At 33.2% G+C, this 19,141-nt stretch overlaps 1 protein-coding gene across 1 annotated transcript in view; it reads left to right on the forward strand.

The window, feature by feature from the left end:
• The window catches only part of EYS (eyes shut homolog), a 1,513,100-nt gene that overhangs the window by 1,016,294 nt on the left and 477,665 nt on the right, over positions 1-19,141 (forward strand). Inside the window, exon 27 of the mRNA XM_072832461.1 lies at positions 7,759-7,871. Within this exon, the coding sequence (XP_072688562.1) occupies positions 7,759-7,871 (113 nt within the window). The remainder of the gene's footprint in view (positions 1-7,758; positions 7,872-19,141) is intronic.

Below are 19,141 nucleotides of genomic sequence, written 5' to 3' on the forward strand. Positions count from 1 at the left end.
GAGACGAGTCTGCAAAATTTCCACATTGGCTTCTTTTCTGACAGGCTTGATTGTGAGTCTAAAGTCACAGGAACAGTAGAAGGTGAATTGGTTACTGGTGTCAACACAGTAGAATCTTATTTTCAAATGCATTTTTATTTAGTGAACTAAGACTAGCAAAAAACTGCAAAACTGCAACATTTAACTTAAATTTGAATTTTTATTGCTGACTTCTTCAAGTAACCATTGCAAATATAGAAAACTACCTATTTTATTTTTGTAATTTAAGCAAAGATAGCATCTGCCTTTTCCAATATTTCACTTTAAGAATACCTAAAGCTTTCTTATTTCAGGAATCCTTCAACCATCAAATAGGACATCAGTGAGTTGCAAATTCAATGTGAGGTTTTTTGAAGAATTTCTTCACTTTTTGATTTTAAAATTAAGAAAAAAATGAGATGTTTAAATAACACTTATTTTCATTAAAAAAATCAAAAGAAGGGGTGTCTGGGTAGCTTAGTTGTTAAGCATCTCTCTGCCTTTGGCTCAGGTCATGATTTCAGGGTCTTGGGATTGAGCCCTGCATCAGGCTTCTGGTTCCATGACTAGTCTGATTCTCCCTCTTCCTCTCTGTCTGTGATCTCTCTCATTCTCACTCTCTCTCAAATAAATTAAAAATCTTTAAAAAAATAAAAATTAAAAATCAGAAGAAAACCTTGAATCTAAAGAAATTATTTATTTATAACATGAGTCTAAATATTTATTTTATAGAATCATTAACTCTTATCTAATATTGAACAACATTGTAGATCAAATTCCTATTTAAGTTCGCATTTTCCTAATTATTCAGACTGAAAGGAAATGATAACTTATTTTTCATATCTTAAATTATGCTTGAATTTTCATAAGGTGTTACTTTTAATAAATAGTTTCCATTGTAAAGTTAAGTGGGAATTGACATAATTGATACCTAATTAAATTTTAGCTTGTAAATGGTGCCAAATTTATGGTTCTAAGAAAATATATTGCAAGACTGGGAAATCCATATCAAGGTTCTAGTACATTTGGTGTCTAGTGAGGACCCACTTCCTGATTCATAGATAGATAAGATCTTCTGGCTGCATCTTTACCTAGTGGAAGAGTTGAATGATATTTCTAGGGTTTCTTGTATAAGGTCACTAATCCAATTTATGAGATCACCAACCCCATGACCTAATCACCTCCCAAAGGTCTACCTCCAAATACCTCCACTCTGGGAATTTAGTTTCAACATAGGAATTTGGGAGGGGGCACATTTAGTCTATAACAGTGCTAATGTGTAACAGATTTTTTCCCCAAATTTTATGATTTTTTTTACTAGTTGCAAGATCAGAAATAAGCAAGGCATAGATTATATCACAATATCCTGTCTTCGTTTTGAAACATAATAATCATATAAGGATTTATGATCATATTCAAATTCCTGTTAAAGGCATTTGAGCTAAAAGCATATAATGCTAAGAAACCTACAATAAATAAATATTAATTCCCAATATTTGAACAATTAAATAATGCCAGATCCATAGTGGGTAAAGGATAACAACAAAACTTGAAGGATTCTTAGTATAGGAAAGTGAGGAAGAGCATAATCTTCAGGCTCGGTGACCTAAAATCTAGTCTAGTTATGCCATGCCATGTCCTAGGTTTGTGACTTGGGCAAATTACCCTATCTTTCAACACCTAACAGAGATTGGTGCAATTTGAAAGAGCTATTTTCCAAACAAATTTAGAACCCATTAAACAGCACACACAAGGTGTCAGAGAAATGAAGTTACACTTGTAAGCTTTGTTATTGATAATAGCTAAGTTAGAGATATAGATTAAGATCTTCAGCTGGTGGACTGCCAAATACTTTGTCCCATATTGAAACATTAAATTTAGCCACATACAGAATTTGGCAACTTCTGGGAGAGTTCCTCAACATATAGTAGTCTGAAGATAGACTGCCTTTGGGGTGGCTGGCTTCCCCCACCAAAAAAAAAGAGAGGAACAGAGGAACTGAAATGTGCTTGCATAATGCCTTCTTCCAATAAGGCACTGATGTGCAAAGAAAGGTGAAAAATCATTTTTTGGTTGAAAACTACCTGTGTAAATATGATGCTAGAGAATCTTTTAAGGACTTCAGTAATAGAAATACTATAAAATAAATAGGAAATAACAAACCAAGATGCTGATAGAATCTATCTGCTAAGATTATTATGAAGGATAAATGCATAATAGTTAATACTCAATAGATAGTGATTATTACTTTTATTTTATTATCATTGCTCTTAGTATTTAAAAAAAATTATTATCAAGCCTTTTTACCAAGCCAGAATTGTTTTTCTTGTGCTACTCTGATGATTGTGGATGGTGAAAAGTTTTCAGTGTTAAAATAGAAACATAAAATTTTATTTCTTAAAATGGTCCACGATTTACCTTTCACACAAAAACATGTACCATCATCCATGAGTAGGAATTGAGAGAATAAGATTAAATTAGACAGCAATAAAGCGAATTTTCTTGTGTTGGAAGAAAGAGCTTAAAAGGTGAGCATGAGGGAGAAGTGTGGTAAGGAAGAGGGTACAGCTGAATGAATTTCCTGTTTTTAAAAGAAGGAGTAGTTAAGAAAAGAAGTAACAGATTAAAATATCAGAAGAAATGGAGATTTTGGAACAACTAGGGTACTTTAAACCACTGTATTAGAGCTGGAGAGCTGCTGGGGGTGCCATAATGCTGGGGGAGTAAGTCAAGTAAACACCAGCTGAAGTGGTGACTGAGTGTCTATGATGTAGAAGTTTGGAGATGCCTGTGTGGCTCAGCGGTTGAGCATCTGCCTTTGGCTCCAGGCATGATCCTGGGGTCTTGGGATCAAGTCCCACATCGGGCTCCTTGCATGGAGCCTGCTTTTCCCTCTGCCTGTGTCTCTGCCTCTCTTCCTCTCTGTGTCTTTCATGAATCAATAAATAAAATATTTTTTAAAAAAAGAAGTAGAAGTTTGTTGTTGTTGTTTTAATAAAATTTCAAACATATGCAAAAGTAGAAAAAAAGAATGTGATGAATTCACTGGCAGCTTCAGCAAATGAAAAGACACAGCCATATTTCATCTTGAAATGTGTACTCCACCCTCCGTCTTCAAGATGTTCTGGAAGCTTATCTCAGACATCAGAACATTTTATTTGTAAATGTTCTTGTCTTTATTTTTGTAAGCTAAGTCATCTTCAAAAATGATCACCATAACTGTATTATCACCTTTAAGAAGTAATAATTTTTACTATCATATACTGTTAGTTTTCACATTTTCCTGTTTTATAACCTTCTTTTAAAATAGTTTGTTTAAATCAAGCTAAATAAACCAAATAGTATCCATATATTGTGATATGAATACTCAATAACATTTTATGTATAAAGTCTTCTGTCAATTTTATTTTTTGAGCAAAATTTTGATGAAGAAACTAAATTCTTCGTACTGTAGAGTTTCCATGGTTTCTTATGTTTTCCCAGATGAATAATTAGGCATTTCTCCAAGAAATCCAGACTGCTTTTGGTGTGAAATAGTATTTAGAGATTACAAATGGAATATAGAGTTGCTCTTTGGTATTGCACTGTTTTTCCCCCCAGCTCTTTACTAGTCAAAGTAGGATTTCTTTTGTTGCAATGAGAAGAAAAATCTCATGAGCTAATAATTATACTTGCAATCAAAATTGGCAACTATATTTCATGGTTTTGAGTCATCTCCCTCCAGACATGCGTGATATTGTCATAATATGCATTTGATTTATCCTGAAACTGTAGACATCAAAACAGTATGGTACTGTCACGAAAACAGACACATAGATCAACGGAACAGAATAGAAAACCTGGAAATGGACCCACAACTATATAGTTAACTAATCTTTGACAAAGCAGGAAACAATCAATACTCAAAGGAAAAAAGACAGTCTCTTCAACAAATGATGTTGGGAAAACTAGATAGCCACGTTCAAAGAATGAAACTGGACCACTTTCTTACACCATACAGAAAAATAAATTCAAAATGGACGAAAGACCTAAATGTGAGACAGGAAACCATCAAAATCCTAAAAGAGAACCAACCAACAACCTCTTTGACCTCAGGCAAAGCAGCTTCCTACTAGTCATGTCTCTGCAGACAAGGGAAACAAAAGCAAAAATAAACTATTGGGACTTCTTCAAGATAGAAAGCTTCTGCACAGCTAAGGAAACAATCAACAAAACTAAAAGGCAACCTTTGCAATGGGAGAAGATATTTGTAAATGACATCTGATAAAGGGTTAGTATCCGAAATCTATAAAGAACTTATGAAACTCAATACCCAAAAAACAAATAATCCAGTTTAAAAAATGGGCAGATGACAATAATAAACATTTTTCCAAAGACATCTTGATGCCTAACAGGCTCATGAAAAGATCTTCAACATCACTCATCATTACAAATCAAATACCACCATGAGATACAACCTCACACCTGTCAAAATGACTACAGTTAGTGACTCAGAAAACAACAGATGTTGGAGAAGATGTGGAAAAAGGGTAACCCTCTTACACTCTTGGTGGGAATGAAAATGGTGCAGCCACAATAGTATGGAGATTCCTTATAAAGTTAAAAATAGAAGTACCCTAGTCCAGCAATTATACCATTAGGTATTTACCCAAAGGATACAAAAATACTGATTCAAAGGGGCACATGAACCCCAATGCTTATAACAGCATTATCAACAATAGGCAAATATGGAAAGAGCCCAAATATCCATTGAAGACATGGATGCAGCTAGAATATGTTATGCTAAGTGAAATAAGTCAGTCAGAAAAAGACAAATACCATATTTCGTTTATATGTGGAATTTAAGAAACAAAACAGATGAACATAGGAGAAGGTATAAAAAAAGAAAAAGTAAGCAAACCATAAGGGACTCTTAACTATAGAGAACAAACTGAAGGTTGCTGGATGGGAGAATGGCAAGTGATGGACTAAACGGGTGATGAGCATTAAGGAGTGCACTTGTTGTGATGAGCACTGGTTGTTATATGTAAGTTGTAAGTAATCACTAAAATCTGCTCCTGAAACCAATATTACACTGTATGTTAACTAACTAGAATTTAAATAAAAATTTGGAAAAAAAATGAGAATAAAGGCCATCATATACCAGAAATAGAATAAATACTCTTCTGTTAATGTAAAGGTAGAAAAAATGAGAATATATTGAAGGTGTATTTATAACTTGGAGACAAATTTGAGGTAAAAAATGAGAATGCTGTTATGATTACTATTCAGTACTGTGAATTATATTCTTGATGCTGTGTGGTGGCCATTTTACACTATTTAGAAGTAACTGAGGGTCATTATTTCCTTATTTCTCTCAAACAAAAATAAGAACCAAATATGACAAATCCCAGGAGTATATGGGAGTACAAAGTTTTCTCACTGAAGGGAGATAACATGTAATAGTACTATTTCTATAATCTCATATAGGTGATTTTTCATGATTTCTTGTCTTTAATGAGTCTATTATATATGGTTACATGTAACTCGTCATATCAATTATATATCTTGTGTTTCCCTTTTACTTCTTAAAACCCCATCCCAGAGACCTAACTAACCAGAGTATTATAAATTAATCAAATTCAAGAAGAAAAAGTTCTCAACACTATAAATTATCTAACGCCCACGTGATTTGCATTTACTATTCAGATGTACTGTTTCTGGGTACAAGTTTGATTTATTTATTTATTTTTTCGCAAAGTGAAATTTCCATATTCAAAATCATAAAGTCTTACATGAGAATTTGGGAACTAATTAACTCATCCTGAACAAGAGTCCCTGAAGTTAACGTGTGAAAGACTGGAAAGTTTTGAATCTGTTAATATAGAAGAAATGAAAGAATTTTGAATTCATTCAAGTTTAAGGGGTATGGAAATTTTTTCTTGTAGTAAGGTCTAGGGTAAATAAATTAATATTTGTCTTTTAACCCATAATATGTGAATGAGATTTGAATCATAAAATTCTATTAAGCATCATATAGAGTAATCATAGAACCATTTTCTTTTAAAGCATTTTTCATAGCTTTGTATATATTTAAAAAGCTGTTCCTTTCTCCATACTTCTCATCCTCATAAGTAATAAGGATCTTCATGAACAGAGAAAAAAATGTATTTAAATATGCACATACATTATGCTACTTTTGAGCTATATTAAAGTATGACATTCATAATCATTACCATCAATAGCATTTTTCCAAGACTATTTAGGTTTTTAATTTTTAAACCAGAAACTGTATATTCAGAAATTTATGATGTTTCAGGAGAGGCATATGTAAATTTTATATTAAAATTTATAAACTATATTTATATATACCTGTGATAAAAATGCAAATTAAAGTTAAAAACAAAAAGATTAATAAACTCCATTAAAACTTTAAGCTAACAATATTTTTCCCTTCTGCAACATGTAAGAGCCAAGTATCTGTTTTCTATGGAATGAACTGACTTCTTTGTAAACTCGCTGTGTGAAATATTGTTTTGTTTTCTAGTTCAGTCATTTTTGAGGCTTGACAGAGTGTTGCTTGTTGAGAGGGTTTGTAGAACATTTGTGTTTATATCAGAAAGCAGAGAAAATATTTAAAGGTTTTTAAACCAAGAATCTCAGTTAAAAGATGAGATAAAATAAATTCACCCTAAAATTTCTAAGCTAGACAAAGACTTCCTTCCTTCCATCCTTTTTAATATTACACTCAATGAGAAGCCAAGTCTTGAAAATGCAAATAGTGCTTATTTTTAATTCAAAAATCAAGATAGGCAATTTATTTTTCAGTGTACAAATTCAGTGACTATCCTGCTCATAGTTTGGTCCATCTTAGCTTGAAATTTTTAATAGTATCAAGAACATAACAGAAAACAGAACCTGAAATAAATACTCATATCTAACTATTAAACTCTGAGCTGTGCCCCTTTTACTTTTTATTAACTTCTCTTTTTCACATAAATCTAAACTTGTGTAGGCATAGAACTAATAGAATAGTATTGTATGTTCACAGTGAGTAAAATGAGAAGTCTTATGTCTGTTTATCTTTAAGAAGTTTTATTTGTTCAACAAAACAAATGCTTTCCAATGTCCTTTTTTTTTTTTTTTTTTTTTTTAAATTTTGGCCCTTTGGCAATCTTTCTAGTTGTTAGTTTTGGCCCAAGTTATTCCTAAAGAGGATAGGCCACACAACTTTACACAAAGGCATGTAGAATCCATCAGGGCTGCGGGATGTCACAGATATTCATAGTTTACTATGTTTCCTTTGACAACAGAAAGAGAAAGTTTTCTTGATGCTTTGATAACTGTGTATGGGGCAAGGTAACTAATGTTTGAAAGAAAAAGTACACGGAACAGAAGCAAAAGATGGAAACGTATAATCCATCGATGTGGAGAATGAGGAGGATGAGGGTATTAGATTTTCTCCCATGTTTCAGCTATAATTCACTATAATAATGAAAATTTTTCCTTATTCATATGTAAGTGAATCATACAGTGATAAGATCTACAGATTCCAAGTAACTTTTGATTATGATAGTATTCTTTTATACTCATTTTTGGAATTATGTTTAGCAAAAGAGTTGAATTACTTTCTACCAATATGTTGAATAAATCAACCTTGCAGTCTGATTGACTAGTTTACAGCAAGAATAATATATTAAAGAAAATAATGTAAAATTCTCTCTCACTTTCCCCTTCCCTCCTTTTCTCCCTCCATCTCAGATTTCTGGACCAGTTGAGAATTTTACTGGCTGCATCAAAGTTATAGAAATCAATAACCTGGAATCTTTCATCCCATCCAAGGCAGTGAAAAAAATTCATGTGGATAATTGCAGGTAAAATCCACTAATGATTTTTTAAGTACTTGTTTGAATAACTACACCAAAAGGTAACATTTCACTTTGATATTATCTAATCAGGCACAGACTGCATTTCCTTCACTTTGATGTTTTTTCATACTTACACATTTTACTTTTTTTTTTTTACAGACTATAGAATATTTAAACTATATCCTAATTAAGTTGGACCGTTTATTTATAGTGAGTTTCAGCTTTGTGCTACTTAAAGATACATCATGTCTACCAACAAATGATCAGTTAGTCTTGATCAGAAAATATCATCTGAGCACTGAGTGTTATACAATATGTTGACAAATTGAATTTAAAGAGAAAAAGAAAATATCTGTCGAGGTGTTTAAATTATAAGCATGCTGACGGTCATGCATGTGGTTTATTGTTCAGAGTGCTAAAATGTTTCTTTTAAAATGTCACTTTAAAAATGGTCATTGTGCTTAAATTTCCATTATTAGAGGCATTTCTTTTGGATAACTGTGTCTGGCTCCAGAACTATCTATACGTGTGGTGGGGGATAGGATGACTGTGAAGTAGAGAGATGGCACATTCGACACAGTGTTAGGCATTCATGCCATTGGTATGAATTAGTTAAAAAAACAAATTTCCCTGACAGTTAAGAAAAAAGGATCACCTAGGAGCTTTATGGTCCATTGGAAAGGGTTCACACAGGTTAGATAGGATAGCATGGTGTGGCAGGATGTTTGATCACAGGACAGCATAAAAGCCTGTTTGTCAACAGCAGAAGCACATTGATTGATTCCACCAAGAAGATTTTGAATTATTGAAATCCTTCTGTGTAATGTGGTCCAAGGGAAATAACCAGTCACACAGTGACTGTTCTTAAGGAGTTTATAGCATAGTAGAGAAGATTTTTTTTTTTAGTAGAGAAGATTTTGATGAAATATTAAAATAAATATATAAAAAGGAAGTGTACTTTGGGGGAAAAAAACACACAAAAGAAAAAAAAAACACAAAAGGCTATGAGAACTTTACATATTTGAATATCATCAAATTGATTACCTTCACAGTTTGAGGGGGTTGTGTATATTAAAAAATGAAATACTTTAGAAGGTAAAAGGATAATTCACTCCCCAATGTTTCAACTTTAGGCTCTACATTTATTTTATATATATATATTTTAAAAGATTCTATGTATTTATTCATGAGACACAGAGAGAGGTGGAGACACAGGCAGAAGGAGAAGCAGGCTTCCTGTAGGGAGCCCGATGTGGGACTCGATCCCAAGACCCTGGGATCACGCACTGAGCCAAAGGCAGATGCTCAACCACCAAGCCACCCAGGCATCCCTAGGCTCTACATTTAAAATGTATTTGTGGCACATATCATACAGTGGTAGACAGGGTGCTTTTGTTTTTACTCAAATAAAATCTTAATATCTTACATTATATACAATAGATAGGTTCCATCAATTTTAATGTAAATAAAGTACTCATAAGTCCTTATATTTTACCACTTATTTCTAATTTTTAAAAAAATTGTCTCCAAAAAAATTAAACTCTTAGATATTTTACTGTCTACTCTCTCTGTTAAATAATCAGTATGCAACTGATAGTTAAATAAATAATGAGCAATTACTAGGTAGTAAATCCATTGAAAAGGATATAATCTGGGCAGCCTGGGTAGCTCAGAGGTTTAGTGCTGCCTCCAGCCCAGGGCGTGATCCTGGAGGCCCAGGATCAAGTCCCATGTCAGGCTCTCTGCATGGAGCCTGCTTCTCCCTCTGCTTCTCTCTCTCTCTCTCTCTCTCTCTCTCTCTCTCTCTCTCTCGGTGTGTGTGTGTGTCTCATGAATAAATAAATAAAACCTTTAAAAAAAAGAAAAAGAAAATCCTTTGATAATATATATAACCATCTGCTAATGCAGCAATTGATAAAATTTTCTCTTTTAATCTTATAAAAGTTGGGCACACTTAACTTTTGTTTGTAAGAATAAGTATAAACCTGGAGCTCCTGGGTAGCTCAGTCAGTTGGGTTCCTGCCTTTGGCTCTGGTCATGGTATTATGGTCTCGGGGTCCTGGGAATAGAGCCCTGCATCTGGCTTCCTGCTCAGTAGGGAGCCTACTTCTCCCTCTCCCTCTGCCGCTCCCCTGCTTGCTCTCTCTCTCTCTCTCTCTGTAAAATAAATAAATAACATCTTTTTTAAAAAGAATAAATATAAAACAAAAGCAGAAAGTCCCTGTGTAGCCTCAGCTACTTGCAAGCCAATTCTAAACCGTTTCTTGATCTCTCTTCTATAGAAGTCCTATTTTATTGACCTCCAATGCTATTAATTTGACCTTAATTTTGTAATACTGTGTATGACTTAATGCTCCTAATGATACTATACCTCCCTATTATATCCAGCACAGCAGTATACATATGAGGGGCATTTTGCTGGTTATTAGGGGTAGGGCAAGCAGAGACTATTAAATTTCTCTGAACATTTACTCTGTTTCTCTCACTAACCCCTGTCATCACTTCATTTCATTTATAATTACCTCTCTTAAGAGAGGCATTATATAAATGGGTGACAGGCACTGAGGGGGGCACTTGAAGGGATGAGCACTGGGTGTTATTCTGTATGTTGGCAAATTGAACATCAATAAAAAATAAATTTATTATTAACAAAAAAAAAAGAGAAAGAGAGAGGCATTATACTAGATTGGTCTAGAATGCAATTTTCAAAGCCTAATTCTGCAAATAATTGGCCGTATGACACCAAGTGGGGTTTAAAAGTTCCCCATTCCTCAATCTTATCAGTGAAATCAGAAAAATAATTCTTGCCTCATAATGTAAAGAAGATAAAATTGGACTCTCTTCTTTGTTAAAAGCTCAGTGGCATTGGCCTTCATTGCCAAATTTGCTACCATCTTCAGAAAAAATGTATCTTCTAGTTCCTATTCCAGAACCCTCTCTTCCCTCTCCCTGTCACCTTCATCCACAGGTCTGGCTTCTTCTCAATATTTAGCTGCAGCTTTACTCTGACCTCTCTGAGGAGCTTTCCTAGATGACCCAAAATGAAATGACCCCCCATCCATGTCTCCTACTCATTATTTCCATATTCTTTCTTATTCTTAATGAGAGCTAACACTATTTGAATATGTTTATTTATTAGTCCATAGGTTTCTTTTAGGACTCTCTTTACCATAATGTGTGCTTCTTGTGGGCATGGACTCTATAAATCTCTTTCACTGCTATTTCCTCAAGGCTTAGAGTAGTAGATGCTAAAAAATTTGCTATATAAAGTATCTTTTGATTTGACTATGATTATTTATTCACACAAATTTTTATTTTGAAATTTTTTTTAGATTCACGCCTTATGTAGAGTGACCCTCAAACTTTTTGGTCTTTGCACTCTTAAAAAGAATGCTGTTGTTGGCCACAAAGAGCTTTTTTAATGTAGAATATATTTATCAGTATTTACCATATTAGAAATAAAAACTAAAGAAGTTGAAATATATTTATTTAACTCATAAAATAAAAATACAAATTCATAACATATTAATATAATATGGAATAGCATATATTTATGGAAAATAACTATGTATTAAAACAAATAAAAATGATGTAAAGAGTGGCAATGTTTCACATTTTTGCAAATATATTTATTGTCAGACTTCATGAAGACATCTGGATACTTACATGTGTTTCTGTATTCAATCTGTACGATAATTATTCTGCTGAAATAGTTGAAGAAATTCTGGCCTCATGTATATGTATTTAGAAAAAATAATATTTTAATAACCTTTTTAGCTAATTAGTAATACTCTTTTCAATATTGTACCAAAACTTGGTAAGTAATGGTTTCTTAAAGGCTAGCTGCAATGTGGAATGTGAAACCTGATGACCAATGAACCTCTTATATTCTGTTAAATTAAAATCCATTTTTCTTTTTCCCATTTTGATTGGATCTCTTACCCATGCACAATTTTGTACTGTCACTTGGAAAATATCGGTTTCTTGAGTTATTCACCTATCACAAATGTCAACACATATCAATGTAAAGTATTTAAAAATCCTATCTGTGACTAATATGTATTATTAATTAATAATATATATTATTTTATTTTTCCCATATGTGTATTTTTTTTGAGAAAGAGAGAGAAAGGAGGGGAAGAAGAAGAAGGAGAGAATGTTAAGCAGTCTCCCTGATCAGAACAGAGCCCAACATGGGGCTCATTCTTACAATCCTGGGATTATAATCTGAGCCAAAACCATGAGTCAGAGGCCCAACTGACTTAGCCACCCAGGCACCCCTCCTATACATTTTAATAGTCATCTACATTTACTTTACCTATATCCTTAATAAGTAAATAGTATATACCTCAGGCACAGGACTACTATCATCATATATTGGCTTATGTCTTATGCTCAGAATATGAAAGACTGGTCTTTTAGGCTCCATAGACAGATATCAATATAATATGACATCAGGAACAGCTAAATCAGTTTTCTCCCTCTAGTTTTCTGCTGCAGAGAAGCACAGAGATATGATCTGATGATACTCTGAATAGCCTTCTTAAAAATAGTAAAACATTGGAAAGCAAGAAAATGGGTATTTAAAGGGATGATAAATATGATGAAATTACTTACAAGTCAGTTGAAAACAATGAAATACATGTATATCTATCTATATGGATAGATCTTAAAACATACCATTGAGTGAGAAAAAATAGCTATAGCAACATACCATTTCTGTTGACTTATGAATCTGTCTTATATACAACCGACTTAACCTTTATTACACATTCAAATATTTCTCCATGTAATACTCTAGATTATTTGTACCTTGTCTCTTAAATAATTACAATTTCTGAAGTAATGTGTTGTATAATGAGGAGAAGAATTCAAACAGAAGAAATGATTTTAAAAAACCAAACTGTCGGAGATCATTTTCCACTTTTTAATTCTTTATTCACAAATTCTCTCAACAAGACATTGTAGTATCATTAAATCAAACACTATTAGCCTTCAAAATAGTGTAAGTTATAAAGTATATAGCATGCTGTTGTAAATTTGTGGTCACAATATAGAATCCTACTTTTAATAAAATATCTGATATAAATGTTTTATTAGTAATAGACCAAGGTATAGAGTTTCACGCTCTAGTAATACATCAGTGCTATTTTTTTCTTTTTACAAAATAAGCATCCACTATCATTTTCAAGTAAATAATATGAACCTTCAAAACAAAATGTAAAAGCAAAATTTGATTACTCGGAAATGGGAGTCCAAAGTTCATCATTTTATTCATTCAAATAATATAGTCAAATTATACCTAAAATGAAACAAGAGAAATGAGGTAGATTACAATTTTCTCTAGGTTTTAATCATTCAAATACTTGTCTATGACAATGTACGGTGAGATTGATATACTCTTGGCCTCCTGGAGACATGGTCATCATTTACATGTGAAGACCAGATTATGGACAGGAGCTGAAATTGTAGTTTGATGTTTATTCTATTTTGTGTATTTGAGACTGAAGCAGAGAGGACTTTCTACATGAAGCCGAATTTATCATAGATGTTGGAATTCTATTTTGAGTATGCCTTGACATGGCTACCTTTTGCAACTGCCAGCTTAGTATAATGTTTTTGAAACAGCTAATTTATGCCATGAATTGCTGATTCCCATGACAAGAACAGTACCATAGGAGACCTGCCTTCAGAAAATTTTGTTAGTATCTACCAGGCTGTGTGAAAATAGACCATACAGTGGCAGCCAACAGCAACATTATTAAATAAACAAAATAATAAATATTTTATTTCTGTATTTTTCATTGTTTAAGACTTAGAGTCTAGTAAAACTGAGTTGACAGTTTGATGGATTCATATGTGTTTGCATTTATTTCTTTTCTACTATATATTATTGCTTCACTTCTCTCATTATTGTATTTGGTTCCATTTTTCATTTCTGTTATCTTCTATGGGTTTATTCCTTATGACTTTCGTTATATGTGTCATTGTCCACTTGACACCTTGTAGGAAATGTTCTGTCAACGTTAAAATATTTTTAAAATCTTACTACTTGGGGCATCTGGGTGGCTCAGTCAGTCAAGCATCTGCCTTCAACTCAGGTCATGATCCCAGGGTCCTGAGATCAAGCTCTGAGTCATCAGAGCTCCCTGCTCACTAAGGAGCCTGCTTCTCCCTCTCCCCTTGCCCCATTCCCCTGATTTGTGTGCTCTGTCTCTTGCACTGTCTCTGTCTCTTTCTCAAATAAGTAAATAAAATCTTTTTAAAAATTAAAAATCTTACTTCACTCAGCATAATACCCTCCAGTTCCATCCACGTTGAAGCAAATGGTGGGTATTTGTCATTTCTAATAGCTGAGTAATATTCCATTGTATACATAAACCACATCTTCTTTATCCATTCATCTTTCGTTGGACACCAAGTCAGTCGGAGAAGGACAAACATTATATGTTCTCATTCATTTGGGGAATATAAATAATAGTGAAAGGGAATATAAGGGAAGGGAGAAGAAATGTGTGGGGAATATCAGAAAGGGAGACAGAACGTAAAGACTGCTAACTCTGGGAAACGAACTAGGGGTGGTGGAAGGGGAGGAGGGCGGGGGGTGGGAGTGAATGGGTGACGGGCACTGGGTGTTATTCTGTATGTTAGTAAATTGAACACCAATAAAAAAAAAAAGTGAAAAAAAAAAATTAAAAATCTTACTATTTAATTTATACCCTTAAAATCTATTTTTATTATTTTTAAAGATCTTATAAAATTTTATATGTCTACAGTGTACAATATTTAACATACATATACATAATGAAATGACTACCATAGTCAAACTCATTAACATATCCATATCCTCACATAGTTACCATTTGTTCTAATGGTGAGACCACCTGAAATCTAGTCTCATAGCAAATCTCCAGTATTTAATACAGTATTATTAACTATGATCATCATTTTGTATATTAGATCTCTAAACTGTATAAATTACACAACTCTAGTCCTACAGAACTTCAATTCTATACCCTTTAGCCAACATCTCCCCATCACCCTTCACCTTCCTGAACCTGGTAACTCTCTGCTTCTATATATTTGACTCTGATCTCTCTATATAAGTGAGATCATGCAATTTTTTCTTTCTACGTGTAGCTTATTTCACTTAGCATAATGTCTTCTACATTCATCCATTTTGTCACAAATGTCAGGATCTCCTTCTTGTTTGAGGCTTAATATTCTGTTATGCATATATACCACAGTTTCTTTACCCATTCATTGAGGGACATTTATATTGTTTCCATGTTTTGGCTGCTGTGAATAATGCTTCAATGAGTACAGAAGCGCAGATACCTCTTCAAGTTACTGATCTCATTTCCTTTGCATATATACCCAAAAGAAGGATGCTGGATCATATGGTAATTCTCTTTTTAGTTTTTTGAGTGACCTCCATACAGTGTTCTGTTAGTAGCTATACCAATTTACATTCCCACAGCAGTGTATAGGGCTCTCTTTTCTTCATATCCCTTCCAGTATTTGCTATCATTTTTTCCCTCCCTCCTTCCCTCCCTCCCTCCCTCCCTCCCTCTCTCTTTCTTTCTTCTTTCTTGTATTTCTTCTTTCTTTCTTTTCTTTTCTATTCTTTTCTTTTCTTTCATTTTTTAACATGTATGAAGTGATACCTCATTATGGTTGAAATTTGCATTTTTCTGATGATTACTGTTGTTGAGCCTCTTTTCATATATCTGTTGGCCATTTATATACCTCTTTGGAAAAAAATGTATTCCTTTGACCATTTTTAAATTGGATTGTCTTTTAGCTATTGGGCCAAATGAATTTCTTATATATTTTGAATATTAACTTCTTATCAGACATATGGTTTATGGATGTTTTCTTCCAGTCCATGGGTTGCATTTTCATTTTGTTGATGGAAACTTCCTTTGCTTTGCAGAAGCCTTTTTTTTTTTTTAATATAGTCACAGTCCCACTTTTGCATTTTTTGCTTTTTTTGCCTGAGGTTTTCAGTGTCATCCAAAAAAAAACATTACTGAGGTCAATGTCAGAGAGCTTTTCCCTATGTTTTCTTCTAGGAGTATGATAGTTTCAGGTCTTCCATTTAAGTTTTTAATCCAGTTTAAACTGATTTTTTTTTAACACCAGATAAGAGTCAATTTCATTCTTTTGCATGTGGGTATCTAGATTTCCTAACACCATTTATTAAACTTCACTTAAAATATGAAGATTTACGGGCAGCACGATGGCTCAGTCAGTTACGCATCTGCCTTCCACTCCGGTCATGATCCCAGGATCCTGGGATCAAGCCTCTCACGTCAGGCTCCCTGCTCAGTGAGAACTCTGCTTGACCCTCTCCCTCTGCTCATTCATTCTCTCTCTCTCTCTCCACCCCCCCTTGAATAAATAAGTAAAATCTTTAAATATATAGATTTACATAGAAGATGTATTAAGTATTTAAAAGATGATGAAATCAGCCATGTCAAATATTTTAATCCTGCAATATTTGGAATTAAGGCTTTAGTGGAAACTGCTTTATAAATTCATGCTACAGAAAGTGTTTTAGCTATATTTTATTTATTTATTTATTTATTTTTGCTGTGCTATATTTTAATCAAATTCCATAGTTCTACATGAAGGAAAGTATTGAGATTATATACTTGTATACTTGAAAAATGTATGTATCTTCTCAGACAGCTTTGTTTCCCATATATCAGACATTTTGGTTTGTTTTTGCTTTTAATTTGTATTTCTCTTGGAAACGTAGGATAAAAAATACACACACACACACACACACACACACACACTTGGAAATAGGTCTTTTTTATTTCTGAATTATTCAAACCCAAGACGAATTATCACCTCATTTATTTTGAAATTTTTGATATCTTAAATCTATTTCACAATATTTAAAAATATTTTCTTCTCTAGAATTCCATAGTGGACTTAATTACATATATCAGAATTCTTATGATTTGGGTATGGCAGGATATCCCTAATCTATATGAATAGAGTTTATTTATTAATAAATGTGGGCAAAGAATAGACACATAAATTCCCAAGTAGCTGTGTTTTATTCTAGAACTAATAAATGTGTAATTGAAGTCTTCAACTTTATACACATCTAAGGAAATTAATTACATTTGTGGACATAACATGTATTATTTGGCCACTCCTCAAGTACAGCAATAGAGTGAGCAGTTTTGTGGAATTCTAATTTCCTGATGTATCTGAAAATTACTTACGTCCAACGAATGTTGCTTCTGTCTTCCCCATGATTACAAGGGAAGGTGTGTTTAAATGCATAGCTTTTATTAAACTCTTTTTAGTTGAATTTTTCAAGTGAACTGACACCTTGATGTTACTTAAACTCTAATTCTTTTTTTTTTTTTTTTAAACTCTAATTCTAAAGCTTGGAGCAAACAAGTAGAAAGGGAAGAACGGTAGGTCTGGAACCACACACTGAATGCTGGTTGTGCTACTTAATATCTCTGTGACCTAATTCTTCATTATAAACAATGATAATGATAACAATCTTGGCTATGGAATGTTGCTGTAAGAGATTGATGATTTAATATATACTTTTAAAAGATTCTCTTAATGGTGTCAAATTCCTAATATACACTTTATTATTACTAGCCTAGCTATTGTTGTAATTGTCATTTGTTCTTCCTCAAATAAAAGGTTATCACAGTCTTTTTTTCCTAAATGTTTTCCAAAGAATTATGAACACAAAATTTGAGGGTTGGAGTTCAGGGAAAAGGGGTCAGGTATTTCAGAGAATAGCATAGCAATACAAGAATATGAAAACATTGCCCATCCTTGGTCTTAAAAATCCCTTGACCATTCCAACCTCAGACATTTCTTTTTTTTTTAATAAATTTTTTTTATTGGTGTTCAATTTACCAACATACAGAATAACACCCAGTGCTCATCCCGTCAAGTGCCCCCCTCAGTGCCCGTCATCCATTCACCCCCACCCCCTGCCCTCCTAACCTTCCACCACCCCTAGTTCGTTTCCCAGAGTTAGGAGTCTTTATGTTCTGTCTCCCTTTCTGATATTTCCCACACATTTCTTCTCCCTTCCCTTATATTCCCTTTCACTATTATTTATATTCCCCAAATGAATGAGAACATACACTGTTTGTCCTTCTCCGATTGACTTACTTCACTCAGCATAATACCCTCCAGTTCCATCCACGTTGAAGCAAATGGTGGGTATTTGTCGTCTCTAATGGCTGAGTAATATTCCATTGTATACATAAACCACATCTTCTTTATCCATTCATCTTTTGATGGACACCGAGGCTCCTTCCACAGTTTGGCTATTGTGGACATTGCTGCTATAAATATATATGCCCCGAATGTGGGAGCTGCCAACCTCAGACATTTCTTAAAGATCTGCTCTTGGCCTCAGTCTCAACCTTAATAGAAATTATGCGTCCTCCCTAGAATCTAACCCCTAACCCCTGGCTCTCTAGAAACTCAATATAACTTTTCCCTATCATATTAAAAAGAACAATTAACTTTCATAATATTGTTTTTTCTTTTTTTTAATTTCTGGACCATGCCCTGGGGCCTGTATTTTCACAATTAAATGTTCTACTGTAGTATTTCACAAACTAAAGGCAATTCTTTCTCTAAAAGTAATTTAAAATGTTTTTTTCTATTGCACAGAGTTCATCACAAATACAGTTAATATGCTTCCACTATAAAAACATTGCTTCTGTTCTATTACACAGACAAACTAGAGAGCTTAACTACTAGCTTTTTTGGAAATGGGTTTGATTTAACCTGGTATATTTTTATGGCAGAGGAATTAATCAGAACTATCAAGTTTCAGAGTTCAGCTCTGCTTCTTATTGTCAGTATAACCTTCTCATAGTTATTTAACCTCTCTCTACTTCAGTTTTTTTACCTGTAAAATAAGGACAATAATAATAGTATCATAGAGTTGGCATGAAGATTGAATGAAATTGTGTATAAACAATGCACTTAACACAGTGACACAGGAGGTGCATCCATTTTGGTAACTATCATAATTAACCATCTGTACATATGTTTATTTGACCATATTCCCTATCAGCTAAGAGAATAGTTATCTAAGAAGAATAATTTTTTCCATTATAAGTTCAAATGTACTACCCTCTTTTTTTTAAGAAGTATCTAATTTTTTTCCCCATACAAAATAATACACTAAAATAAATAAAAACTAAACACAAAGACACTGAAGAGCAAAGTACAAATATAGAATTCTAGATTTTGTTATACTATAAATT

Source organism: Canis lupus, chromosome 7 (assembly GCF_048164855.1).
Source record: "Canis lupus baileyi chromosome 7, mCanLup2.hap1, whole genome shotgun sequence".
Classification (NCBI taxonomy): domain Eukaryota; kingdom Metazoa; phylum Chordata; class Mammalia; order Carnivora; family Canidae; genus Canis; species Canis lupus.